The sequence below is a fragment of the Lutra lutra genome, chromosome 17 (assembly GCF_902655055.1).
Source record: "Lutra lutra chromosome 17, mLutLut1.2, whole genome shotgun sequence".
Classification (NCBI taxonomy): Eukaryota; Metazoa; Chordata; class Mammalia; order Carnivora; family Mustelidae; genus Lutra; species Lutra lutra.
Genome location: NC_062294.1, coordinates 26,621,098 through 26,634,061, shown reverse-complemented (window position 1 = coordinate 26,634,061; position 12,964 = coordinate 26,621,098). Strand labels below are relative to the sequence as shown.

At 54.5% G+C, this 12,964-nt stretch overlaps 1 protein-coding gene across 8 annotated transcripts in view; it reads right to left on the bottom strand.

Moving 5' to 3' along the window:
* KIFC3 (kinesin family member C3) overlaps positions 1-12,964 on the bottom strand; it is a 52,243-nt gene that overhangs the window by 21,335 nt on the left and 17,944 nt on the right. For 3 of the 8 annotated variants that reach the window (XM_047712251.1, XM_047712252.1, XM_047712254.1), the window contains exons 2-5: positions 11,644-11,848; positions 8,784-8,926; positions 3,793-3,931; positions 617-819 (exon numbers count right to left, since the gene is read on the bottom strand). In XM_047712251.1, coding sequence (XP_047568207.1) covers positions 617-819; positions 3,793-3,931; positions 8,784-8,926; positions 11,644-11,809 — 651 coding nt within the window. In that variant the 5' untranslated portion in view covers positions 11,810-11,848. Of the gene's footprint in view, positions 1-616; positions 820-3,792; positions 3,932-8,783; positions 8,927-11,262; positions 11,601-11,643; positions 11,849-12,964 lie in introns of those variants that run through there. The other 5 variants (XM_047712255.1, XM_047712258.1, XM_047712256.1 and 2 more) reach the window with 4 other exon arrangements.

Genomic DNA, 12,964 nt, shown 5'->3' with positions numbered 1-12,964 from the left:
GATACAAAAGACAGATGCTGACCAGGGCGGTGGGGAGCTGAGCCCCTTGAAAGGGGCCTCAGGGCCCATGTGCAGATCGGGGAGGAGAGCCCAGGATGAGCCCCAGAGGGCATGTGGCTCAGAGTCTGCACTCATTTCTCTGGCCAGCCAAGGAAGGAGATGGTGTTTGCCAGCACACACCTGAGGTTCTCCCTGGCTTCTGTAGACCCGAGAGCTCTTCCTCCCACATGCACTCACACCAGCCTCTCCTTTCCTCCCAGTCTTCCCTGGGGTGACTTCCGCAGTTAAGTTCTGCCCAATAGCCAGATGGGGTGGACTCTGCCCCGGCTGCAGAGTGGAAGCAACCCTGTCTGTCCCAGCTCCCCACATACCTGCACTCATGGCCTGCATTCCTGGGAAGCAAGAGGAATGGGGTACAAGGAGGAACAGGAGGGGAGACCCAGGCCTCTGTTTCTTGCCACCTTGTCCTCTCACACGTTCCTGAGCCAAGGGAGGGGACCCTATCTGTCCGTCATGCCAGCGGCCCCGTGACTGGGTTCCAGGGGCCCCGAGCAGTGTCCTCTGAGCTGCTCCATGGTGGGCAGTGGCGTCTGCCCACCCCGTCCTCCCCAGGTACCTGGTTCTGCAGCTGGGTGGAGGTGGCTTGCTGGTCACTGTCTCGGAGGGCCAGCCTCTCCTGCATGGCTGCCAGCTCCTCCTGCAGTCGGGCTTTCTCCTCCTGCAGCTGGGACATGGCCTCCACCATCCTATGCACCATGGGGGCCGCACCCGCTGGCCCCCCCAGGCTCGAGCACCTCCCGCTGCCAAAGAGCCGCCCACCTATGAGCAAAGTAGTGGCCAATCAGCAGGATGGAGAGGACCCACCCTAGCTGAGGTGCTGGGCCCGTCGGGGCGGGGCAGACCATCGGGGATGGGGCAGGGATTGCAAGCCAGTGGGACAGGGGCCAGGGACAGCAGCAACAAGGTTCGGGGGGGGGGGGGGAGCCAGGGGCTCCGGGGCCTGCCCTAGAGGAAGCCACGTCCGTGAGCATCTTCTGTGAGACAGAACTGCTTAGATCAGGACTTAGGAAAGCAACTTTCACCTTACACCCCTCAAAGCATGTGCCCTAGTCTGACGGGCCATCCCCTCTCTGTGGCCAGGCCGCAAGGAATCACAGCTGAGAGAGACACGGTTCTGGCCACAGTTGATGAAGAGTCTGGGGTTCTCTCCCCAGAAAGCCCTGCTCTTGGGAGAATACGATTTCTTTAAACTCAAAGCCGCCACCTAGAGTACAGGAGAGAGGCAGAGGTTCCCCAGCTTGTCACCTGACCTCTGCAGGGAGTGGTCACTGTCACACAGAGAAGGTGAGGGGAGGGTGTGCAGGTGCAAGGGACAGCCAGACCAGGACACACGGACACAGACACAGCATGTGAGCAGGAACACTGCCAGGCCCGCTGCAGGGCCGACGCCTGCGCTGAGGACAGGGACCACACAGGCAGGAGGAAGTGATAAATACCGGGGGGCGGGGTGCCTCGGCCTGAGTCCTCCTCCTCCCCTGGCCTTCCACTGTCCTGTCACCAGGAGCAGGAGAGAGACAGACAGACAGACAGAAGGACAAAGACAAAGAATCAAGGGCCATGACCTGCCAATAGGTCCGGGGATGCATGTCATAGCTTGCTTGGAGGACACCAAGAAAGGCCACCGTCTCTGCGAGGAGCTGGGGATGTGCGGGGCGGGGCAGAGGAGAGGCTGTGAGGGCCGGAGATTTGCCTCTCCCTTTGGTAGCCCAGTTGGGGACCCGGCCAAAGCCCCAGGAGGCAGAAAGAAGTGACCCAGAGTTTAGTGTGACAAGTGGCATCTGCTGATTCCAGGTCTCCACTCTGAGAGCGGCAGGGGTTCTGGGCTCCCCCACGCTACACCCCAGGAGCACCAGCTGAGAGGCAGGCCAGCACACCCCTGCTGGCAGCTTCCACCCTCCCGGAGGCAGCAAGCGCACTCACGCTCACCGAGACTTCAGAGAAGCCACAACAAAGTTTCCGGGCTGGGCAGGATGTCTCAGACCTGTCCCCAGGAGGCTGGACCCTGAGGACGCTCAGGTCCCACTCTTAAGAGAGCAAGCGAAGCACACACGGGCTGGCTGTTCCCTTTCTCCCAGTCCCTTGGAATAGCTACAACTCGAGACTCCCGGAGAGCTGGAGCAAGCTCGTCCCGGCTGGCTCGTGGCCCTGGCCGTGGGGCCTGCATGTGACGCAGCAGGGGTATCACACACATTTGGCCAAGCTTCTGCTCTCTGTTCTAGAGAGAGTGAGGTCAGATGGATGCTTCCAGGCCTGCACACGGGGATGCCGTGAGCAGCATGTGACCAGTACAGCCCTCGGCCCTGTGCAGACTGCTGTGGTGAGGTAGGGAACACTCTGGACTCCAGGCCCTGGGAGCTAGTTCTGTCACCTATGAGGCCCTGGGATCCTCCTCTGCAAAATGGGGACACTGATCCTTGCCCAAAGAGGCAACCTTGGAAAAGGAGCCCGGATTCCATGAGGAATGGATAGAAGTGAGTGTCACCCAACAGGCCACAGGGCTGGGATGAGACATGGAACGTTTTTCTCGTCCAGGGCACTTGAGAAAGTTCTGAGACACCCCCGGACCATGGGTTCATCCTGACCTCAGCACAGGGGCTCAGCCAGGGGAGCTGAAACGGGGCCTGGAGAGCACTTGCTAGGGGAGAAAAGACCTTGAAGAAGTTAAGGGAGATCAGAAGTGGAGGGAGAGGGGAGATCAAAGGAGCCCTTGGGGACAAGGAACTGAGGGGCCTTCCTGCTGAGAAGGCTGCCTGCCTCTCTTAGTGAGTCAGTTGTCAGTGCAAGTTGTCACAAGGGAGCGTGTGTCGGAGACTGCCTGCGCACTGCCTCCCACGGCCACCCAGCCACAGGGACACTGAGGGCCGGCCCTGGCCCCACTACTAAGACTTAGTCCCCATTCTTCACAGGAGCTGGTCTCTCTCTTCTCCACAAATTAGGAGAGCCGACCTGTCTGGCTGGACAGTGCACCCCTTCCCAAGGCCGGTCTGCCTACACAGTGGATAGACCCTGGCACCAGCCCCTGAATGCCAGACAGGCAACCGCAGCTCTGGGACAACCCCAGACAAGGAAGTGGCAGAAAACAGAACTGACAGAAACACCAATCGACCCCTGGTGACTGGGGGAAGAAAGCAAGAAAACGCTTTTTTCTCCACACATTCTTGGCCATCCCCTTTGGCTCTTTGAGGATGTTTTTTTCCCATTACTGCTAGGCTCAGGTTTCCTGCTAGGGAACCCCACGAAGGGGGACCATAGAATCTTCCAGAACCAGTCATCCTGGACAGAGAAGAAGGGAGCCACCAGCTCCTCTACCCTGGCCTTGTGGCAGTAGGTAAAGCCCTGTCCTAGAGCCCATGGGTCCCCGATGGGTCTGCAGAGAAAGGAGATGGGTTCCAGCCTCTGTCTACAGGCTGTGGCATCTTTGAGGCGGCCACCGTTGGCCTGCTTTTCACAGGCACTGGGGGAAAGACAGAATGTAGGGAAATTCAACCCCAGCCCACACAGGCCTCTCATCCCTGGATGGGGCCCTGGTGGCACTGGGAGGGGGGCATCCCTGGAATAGGGGTGGGCAGGCTGGGGTCTCTGAGTTCCATGTCCAGATGGCCAGGACTTGCCCGGGCCTCCTCCAAGTGACGAGGACAGCAATGTGGGGACCGCTCAAATGCCACAGCAGCCTCCCCTCCAGGGCCAGCTTCAGCGGGGGCTGTTCCAGGTTGGCGGGCAGGCCTGCTTTACCTGTTTTCTCTACATTCATGGTGCCACCAGCTTCCTGGGCCTCCCAGTCCCGCCTGGGGGCCGGCGCCTGCCTCTTCGGGAGCTTCTCTTCTTTCGTCCCCTGACTCTTGTTCTCGCACCCCTTGTCCAGCAGGGCTTGCTGCCAAGACACAACCAGAATCCTCACGTGAAGGGGCCTGCAGTGCGGAGGGGGTCCCCCGAGCCCGAAGACAGTGTGCTCCTGGAGCTGGTGAGCACCCTGGGCCCAGGGATCCATCCCTTGCTGTGTGAGTGGGTGAGGACAACGAGGCCTGGGGTCCGGAAGAAAAGTGTCCTGATGCCATGATGAGACAGTGGCAGCACATTTTTCTTGGCTCCTATTGGCAGCCAGCCATCTGCATCAGCAAACAAGGCTCTTGGGCACTTGGATGTTCTCACGGGAAGCTCACTGGGCTGTCCCTGCAGGCTCTGTGGGGTGTGAGCCACTGAGGCAGCGGCCTAATTGCTTCAGGCCCATGGCCCCACTATTTACAGGGCTGTCCAGCCCCACAAGGCACCCCACAATCTCAGGGCAACTCCACCCCATGATGTCAGCTGCCCCCACCTACAGACAGCACCAGTTTGGGATTGCCAAGAGGGGGGCACACAGATCCACGCGAACAGGGGAAGGCCGTGCTCCCTCCCATCTCCTGGTCAAGGAGAAACCGAGGCAAAGAAGGCTGAGGTAGAACAGGCTAGTGGACAGGCTGGGAGAGAAGGGGGTAAGACAGAAAGAATCATCCAGAGAAAATCCCCTGCAGCTCACAAAGACATCCAAAGCACAGAACCACACGTAGTGTGTAATCCCATTTGATAAGACAATTAAACAGGCCTCAAAAAAAAAAATCTGGGGAACTATACTACATAGACAATGGTTGTCTCTGGGAGGTCAGGCGATATGGCAGCTAGGAGGAGAAACGTGCCTCATTTAAACTTTTGGGTGAGTAAAAAGAAACTTAACCATGAGAATATGGGAAGAAGGGAAAGGAACCTTTACATTTCATTTTGAACCTCTTCTTGGCATTTGTATTTTCAGTCTTATAAGCTTCTACAGTGTTCTGTTTTTGAATGTCAACAGAAATTATCTGGGAAGGGGATTACTGATACATTTTATTTTATTTTTTTTTAAGTTTTATTTAAGTAATCTCTACACACAACATGGGGCTCGAACTCGCGACCCCAAGATCAAGAGTTGCGTGCTCTTCTGACTAAGCCAGCCAGGGACCTCTACAGACATGTCTTTGTGCGTGTCTTTGTGCCTGCTGTATTTGAAACAAAAAACAAATGCTCTGTTTGAAAGAATGCCCCAAGAAAGGGGAACCCTCTTACACTGCCGGTGGGAAGGCAAGCTGGTGCAGCCACTCTGGAAAAGAGAATAGAGTTTCCTCAAAAAGTTGAAAAGAGAGCTATTCTATGACCCAGCAATCGTGCTACTGGGTATTTACCCCTAAGGTACAAATATAGTGATCCAAAGGGGCTCGTGCACCCCAATGTTTATAGCAGTGATGTCCACAATAGCCAGACTGTGGAAAGAGCCCCGATGTCCATTGACAGATGAGCGGAGAAAGATGAGGTGCATATACATATAATGGACCATTACTCAGCCATCCAGAAAAATGAGATCTTACCATCTGCAGTGACATGGATGAAACTCAAGGGTATTACGCTAAGCAGAGTAAGTCAGAGAAAGACAATTATCATATCTCACTGATATGTGGAATTTAAGAAACAAAACATAGGATCATAGAGGAAGGGAGGGAAAAATCAAATAAGACAAAATCAGAGAGGGAGACAAACCATAAGAGACTCTTAACTACAGGAAACAAACTAGGGTTGCTGGAGAGGGGGTGGGGCAGGGGAAACGGGGGCACTGGGTGGTGGGCATGAAGGAGGGCATGGAATGGAATGAGTACTCGGGGTTTCATACAACCGATGAATCACTGAACTCTATCTCTGAAACTAATAATATGTTAATTAATTGAATGTAAATAAAATTTTAAAAAAATTTTTTTAGGGGGCGGCTGGGTGGCTCAGTGGGTTAAAGCCTCTGCCTTAGGTTCAGGTCATGATCCCGGGGTCCTGGGATCGAGCCCCACATGGGTGCCTCTGCTCAGCGGGGAGCCTGCTTCCTCCTCTCTCTCTCTGCCTGTCTCTCTGCCTACTTGTGATCTCTTTCTCTCTGTCAAATATATAAATAAAATCTTTAAAAAAAAATTTTTTTTTTTTAAATAAAAGAATGCTCTGAGTCTGGAGTTCAGAAAGCGCCAGGTGTGAAGCCTGGCTGTGCCTCGGGGGAGCTGTGTGGCTCTGGGCGAGTTACTTTCCTTCCCTGAAGCTTCATTTTCCCCATTCTCAAAACAGAAACGTTATCAGCCTCCCAACGTGGCTGGCGTGAAGGGTAAGCTGCAGGAAACTCGTGCCAAGTTCTCAGAGCGGCCGGCACACAGTCAGAACCCAAGACCAGGTAGCCGTTAGCATTATATTCTTTCTGTACGTCTCCTTGTTATTTTTAAAGTATTATTATTTTTGTAACCCCAAATCCAACAGAGAAAAGAAAGAGAAAGGCCACATGAGCAGCCTCGGTGTTCACCATGTCTGACTCCCTCTCTCTCGACCTCACGTTCTGCTTGAAAAGGGAGGGTGGTGAGCAAAATCTCTTGTACATAGGAAAACTCCCCTCAACTTTATTTGGTCCCCACCCTGTGACCAACTGCCACCCCACCCCGAGCCGGCTTGTCAGCGGTGGCGGCGATGGCAGCAGCTGGGGGTTTCCAATTGCCGACCAGAGCAAAGGTTACACTATTTCTGGCCTGTTGGCCAAGCCACAGGAAGGGCAGCCAGCCCCCCACACTCCTTACCCCCGGGGCAGGGGAGGGGGGTGGTTCCTGCAGCGCCTCCAGAGGGAGCATCCCAGGGTCTAACTACTGGAGAGGCTGGGACAGGGGGCGGTTCCCTAAGCCTACCAGGTCACCCCCCAGTGCCTGGGTCCCTCCTTCAGCCCCACAGGCCTGACCTCAGAGCACCGATAAACATAATGGGGCCCAGAAGGACACCAACATGCAAACTGGTTGCTGACAGGAGCTTCTCAGAGAATCGCAGCAGATCTGCTGACCCCAGGACTAGGCAGCAACCACAACTCAACACCCCATAATCAAAATTCAGGAAGACAGCCACCGCCCAATTCCAGGCGGCCGGTTTCTGACCACCTCCCGATTTAACTACCAATGGCTCAAGTCAGAGAAAAAAAAATGGGTTCTCTGGTTTCTTGAACTGTTCCCACACCAGACTTGCTTTTCTTGCAGACCGAAAGATAAAAGAAGGACCGTTTGGTTCAGTTTGCACATGAACCACACAAGAAGGGCCGGGAAGCTCTGAAGCCACGTGAGACCCTAGGCCATGCTCGGATCAGGACTCAGGGCTGCAGGCCAGCCTGGCTCACAACTTCCATCTGCAAGGGAGGCTATGCCCTCCCGGGGCACCTAGGTTTCCCGCACTCCATCCCGTCCCATGTCCCTTCAACGTGAGCTCTCTCCTGTACTATCCTTCCTGGGCAGGGGGTCTTCGAAACACAACACCCTGAAATAACTCTGGTCCTTCGTGCAGGCAGTCAGGTCTATTTCTCTGCTCTGGAATGGGCCAGCACCTGGCATGGGGGTGCACTGTAAATACATTAGCAAACGTATTCATTTAAAAAGTGCAGCACCTGCACTGTTCTGACATTGCTCCAAGCTGTAGCTGTGTGCATGCAGAGATATTTAAGGAGTTCACAGCAATCAGAAAGGATACAGAGGACTGACAGATAATTTATGGTAAACCCTGAAGCAGAATACTTTGCAGCAGTTTAAAAGAATGAGGGAGTTCTTTGTATATGGACAAGCATGAGGAAATCGCCAAGATTTACTGTTGAGGGAAAGAGCTAGTCACAGGACAGTGTGTACAAATAAATAATACAATTGTATAAATGTAAGTAAGTGGTTACATAGGAAAAATACATAAACACCCAACTCTAAATAGTGGATTTCTCCAAGATACAAGGCTAAAGGAGGCATTCGGTTTCTAAATATCACATCCCTGTGTGAATTCTTTTTTTTTTTTTAATTTCTTTTCAGCGTAACAGTATTCATTGTTTTTGCACCACACCCAGTGCTCCATGCAATACATGCCCTCCTCAATACCCACCACCTGGTTCCCCCAACCTCCCACCCTCCGCCCTGTGAATTCTTTACACTGTATGTTAGAAAGCTCGTTGTGTTTAGCTATTCAGATCCCAGGTTGCTGTGTGACCAGTAGCAAGTTACTTAACCTTTCTGAGCCTCCAATACTTCATTCCTACAACTCAGATAAAACGGTAACTGGGTCTTGAGATTGCAGAGTACTGATGTGAGATATACAACACATGGCCCCAGTGCCTGGTACAAAGTCCGTGTCCAATAAATAATAGTTATTAGCACTATCGTTATGTATTATCTCTACGACCAAATACACAAATATACATAAAATTTGTCTTTTGAAAAATCACTTGATGATAACTGCAAGAGAAGAGAACCCAAATTTTGGCAAAATTCCTCTGTCTAGCTTTGGATTCCCATGTCAAATAGGAAATACAAGTATCGCCCCACGTACAACTGTGCTCGAATGGGAATTAACAGCTACCCCCAAACCTGCCTGTTTTCCTAGTAGCTTCTCAGAGAAGGTCCCACATTTCTCACTTTAACACCTCAGCCAAGGTGTGGCCGAAAAGTTTCTGTCATCTCCTGTGAGATTTTCCCAGAGATAACCTAATAAAGCAAATTGTTCCATCCACGCGGGCTCGGGGTGGACGTGGCGCGAGGAGCTCAGCAAAGAGACTCAAGGCCCCCTGTCAGGGCTTCCTTCCCCAGATAGCCTGCTGGAGACCCAGCTGCAGAAGCTCACAGAGCTAAGGCCCACAGCCTGGCTCGGCCCGTCACCTCTCAGAAGGCCCCAGTGCTTACCTGCACGGTCAGGTAGAGCCTGTGAGGGCTCCCAGGGCCAGCCCAGTCCACACTGAGGGCTCGGCACTGCGCTAGGGTCGGGCGGGCTGCGCTTCGGGGACCGGAGTCCTCGTCACTGCTGACCAGGGTGTCTCTTCCACGCCCTGTCCCAGGACAGAGAATACAGGTAAGATGCTAGGCCCCTGGCTGACGGCTGCTGGCCAGGACCCCTGGCTAGGGCTGCCGCTGAGCTCTGCTTCCCCATCGTCTGGGCCGGCCCAGGCGTGGCCAAGAGGGACTCACACGCCCTCACACGCCTGACCTACTCGGAGGGAAGGCCTGGCACCAGGCAGGGGCTGTGTGTGCTCTTTCTTCCGGAAAGCCACCCAGAGCTTCTCTTGAGGAAGTCACCTGAAACCTCTGGGGCAGGGGCGGGGGTGATCCCAGCCCTCCACAGTGGTCTCTGGGGCTGGCACTTGCTCACACCCTCTCCAGAGAGAAGCAAAGGGAAGCCGATGCCAACCTGGCTGTGCCCGTCTTCCCAGGAGGTGCACTCCAGGGCCGTGGCTTTATTACCAAGGCCGCCTCTAGGGGGCGCTTTCTCCCCTGCCTTCCTAAACAGCAAGGGGGGCAGGCTCCAAAAGCGTATTTGGGACCAGCTAAAACACATCCCCTCGAGCCTCTGACACATTGCTGCCCTCACTGGACAGGAGAGAGAGCTGACCCTGGTATGGATATCCCTTGCACCCCACCTCAACCCCCCCGCCAGGGCCTTCCTCCCCTGTCTGATCCTCAGTTTCCTTGCCAACACTATGGGGTAAGGAACCAAGCTCCGAGTTCTGGGCTGAGGGTTACAATGAACGACACACATAATGTGCTCACTCTGTGCCAGACACACAGAAAGCGGCCACGGATGCAGGCCCTTAGGACCACAGCTGAGGGGGTGACTAACGCGCCCAGGGTCACACTGAGCCAGTCCTGCCATCCCATGGGCTAGCCGGCATTCTGAAGGCAGAGGTGAGAGCCAGGGTGGGGGCGGAGAGGCCAGGGGTGACCAAGCTGGGTGACACCCTACTCAGTGTTATGCACTCTGCTTAGCATTTCACCCACGGGATTTCATTTGATCTTTGTCTTAAATTGTAAAAGTGGATAAGCCTGCATGGTCATATGATCTTCCTAATACTCATTTAATAGATCAATATGCATGCGTGCCCACATATACAAGATTGGAAGGAACTATATAAAATGTCCACTAGCAACCTTATAGGTGATTTTTATTTTCTTTTTTATACTTTTCTGTGCTTTTTTTTTTTTTTTTAAAGATTTTATTTATTTATTTGACAGAGAGAGATCACAAGCAGGCAGAGAGGCAGGCAGAGAGAGAGGAGGAAGCAGGCTCCCTGCCGAGCAGAGAGCCCGATGCGGGGCTCGATCCCAGGACCCTGAGATCATGACCTGAGCCGAAGGCAGCGGCTTAACCCACTGAGCCACCCAGGCGCCCCTATACTTTTCTGTGCTTTTTATAGAGGTTTTTTTTTTTTTCAATTTTTTTAGTTTTTTAGATTTGAGTGATTTTTTTTTTTAGTTTTCCAAAGGAACATGTTTTTGCTTGTTTTTTCCCTTTCTTTCTGTCCTTCCTTCCTTCCTTCCTTCCTGTCTTTCTTTCTCTCTCTCTCTCCTTTTTTTTTTTTTTTTTTTAACCAGAACAGCAATACTCATTCATATATCACATCTGTAATCCTTAGGAAAACCTTGTGGAGCAGAGGCCATCTTCATCCCTTCCAGACAATTGAGGCTACCTGACCCAAAAGCCTAAGCTTTTCCCAGAGACCCCAGGGCCATCCCCAGCCTCACTTGTCCCCTGCAGAGACTTTGGGGGGTATCACTCTGGCAGCCACCACTGGTACAAGTGTGGTGGGAGAGAGGGGATTGAAGAGGAATTTGCTGTGTGCCCTCTCTGGGCCTCAGTTTCCCCTTCTTTACGGGGGCGGGCAGTGGGACTTAAGTCTGATGGCCCAGAGGGACTCTGTTAGCTCAGACAGGCTGGTAACCTAAACCCCTTTCTCTGTAGGTCAGGAATAACAGACAGCAAGCCCCTCAACACACCTTGATTGAACACCCCTCTCTTCCTCCACACTTCAGGAAGACTCCCCCAAGCTCAGCTCAGGAGACAGTCATGGGGCAGCCCCCCCAGACCCGATGATCCAGCCGGCACCGGAAATCAGATGTGCCACTCACTTCTTGGCGTGTGAGGTGCCAGGGGACATGACCCAGAAAGAAGAGCTGGTGTTGACAGCTCCCCCAGGGGGACAGCGGGAGCCTGCACTCAGGGACTCCTTCACTGCCCACCTGCGTCGGGGCCCCTACAGGAGCCGACGCGGATGGCACCTGAAACCGAGCGCAGGGCACCCCAACTCGGCTCCTTGAGCCCCCCGCGGGCCGGCCGGTCGCGCTCAGGTGTCAGCGCCCGCGCAGGGCACCAGGCAGCCACTTCACCTACCTTGTTTACCAGCCGCAGGCAGAAACCGGAGCGAGACCGCCAGCGCTGGGCCAGGGACCAAGGACGCGCCGCCCTCGGAGGCCCCCCGCCCCGCCGGGTGGAGAGCGCGTGGTTTGGGCGGCGTTGTCCCCCTGCTCCAGCGACCGCGTTGAAGTTTAACTCGGCGTCCGGGACCTCTCTTTACCGGCGGGCGCGGGGCAAGAGCGCCGGCGAGATTGACGCCCCGACTGCGACTCCGCGCCGGCCCGCGGGCTGCCCGGCACCCTGTAATTACCTGACAGCTCTGACTGAGCCTAGGAACTTGCGAGAAAGCCCGGCCTCATCTCTGCTATCTGGAGGAAGGAAGGGAAATAAAGAGGCATTTTAAAAATGCGGACTCACCAGTTCTCAACCTCCCCGGGCCGGTGTATGGGAAAGGGCGGGCGGCCGGGCTGGCGGGGGCGGGGCGAGCCATCCCGGGCTCGGGCTCCCCGGCCCGGCCCACTCTCCACAGGCCGCGCAGCGAGGGCGTGGCTCCCAGGTTCCACGGCCGGCGGGACGGGACCATGGCCCGGGGCTCAGCAGCCTCCTCGGGGCGCCGGGCGGCCTGCGGACAGAACAGGGAAGGCGAGGCTGAGCCGGCTGCCAGGCACCCAGAGCAGGGGCTGGGGGACAGATTAGAGCCCGCCTGCAACGGGGCCACTTGTTACCTGGAGCGGCAGCCCCAACTCCAATGCCACCTTCATACCCCTGCCCCCTGCAAAGATCCCTGGGCTTGCGGGATGAAACAGAGCCTATCACCATTTCCGGGTGCTTCTTCCTAAGTAAGGAGGCTCAGAAGTGGGTGAGGACCCCAACAGGTGTGTCAGCAGCACACTAAGGAGACCTCACATCTCAGCCCCTTCACTGGAGGCCTGGCAGCCTGGAGGCGCACCAGGTCCCAGCCCCACACGGAGGCAGCACGAGTCAACAGCATCTCCGTAAATCTAATCAGATTTAATTAGCATCTTGGTACTAATCAGGAAGGGCAGACTGTGGCTAGCGACAAGATAGGCTTATATGGACCAAATTCTCTTAAAGTCCACTCATGCTATTCAAGTCTGCTTCACTCTGTGCCTACAACTTGGCAGACAGTAAGATACAAAGATTCATTGCTTCTTCATCTAATAATTATTTATCTGGTGTCTGTTGTGAGCCAGGCACCTGCCAGGGGTCCTCTTTGATCAGGAGAGATGGGGAGCTCCCTGTCAGGAGGGAGGTAAGCACTTCAACAAACCTTCAAGATCAGAACAGGACGCAGGGAGGCACCAGGTGGTATGGGAGAAAGTGGGGGGCACTGGCCGGGATAGAAAGCCCCATGGGGGGATGCCTGCGTAGTGCAGTGGGTAAGGTCTGACTCCTGGTTTTGGCTCATGTCGTGATCTCAGGGTCTTGAGATCGAGCCCCAAACAGGGCTTCACACTCAGCGTGGAGTCTGCTTGAGATTCTCTGTCCCCCTGCCCTTCCCCCTTGTGCATGCTCTCTAAAATAAATAAATAAATCTTATTTAAAAAAAGAAAGAAAGAAAGAAAGAAAGAAAGAAAGAAAGAAAGAAAGAAAGAAAGCTGCATAGGTCCCTCTGAGCAGATGAATAGGACAGACTTTAAGTCTTCCCCACACAAGTCTTTGTTGAACACCTATCATAGGTAAAGCAGCTACAGTCCCAGACTCAGACGGCAATGCC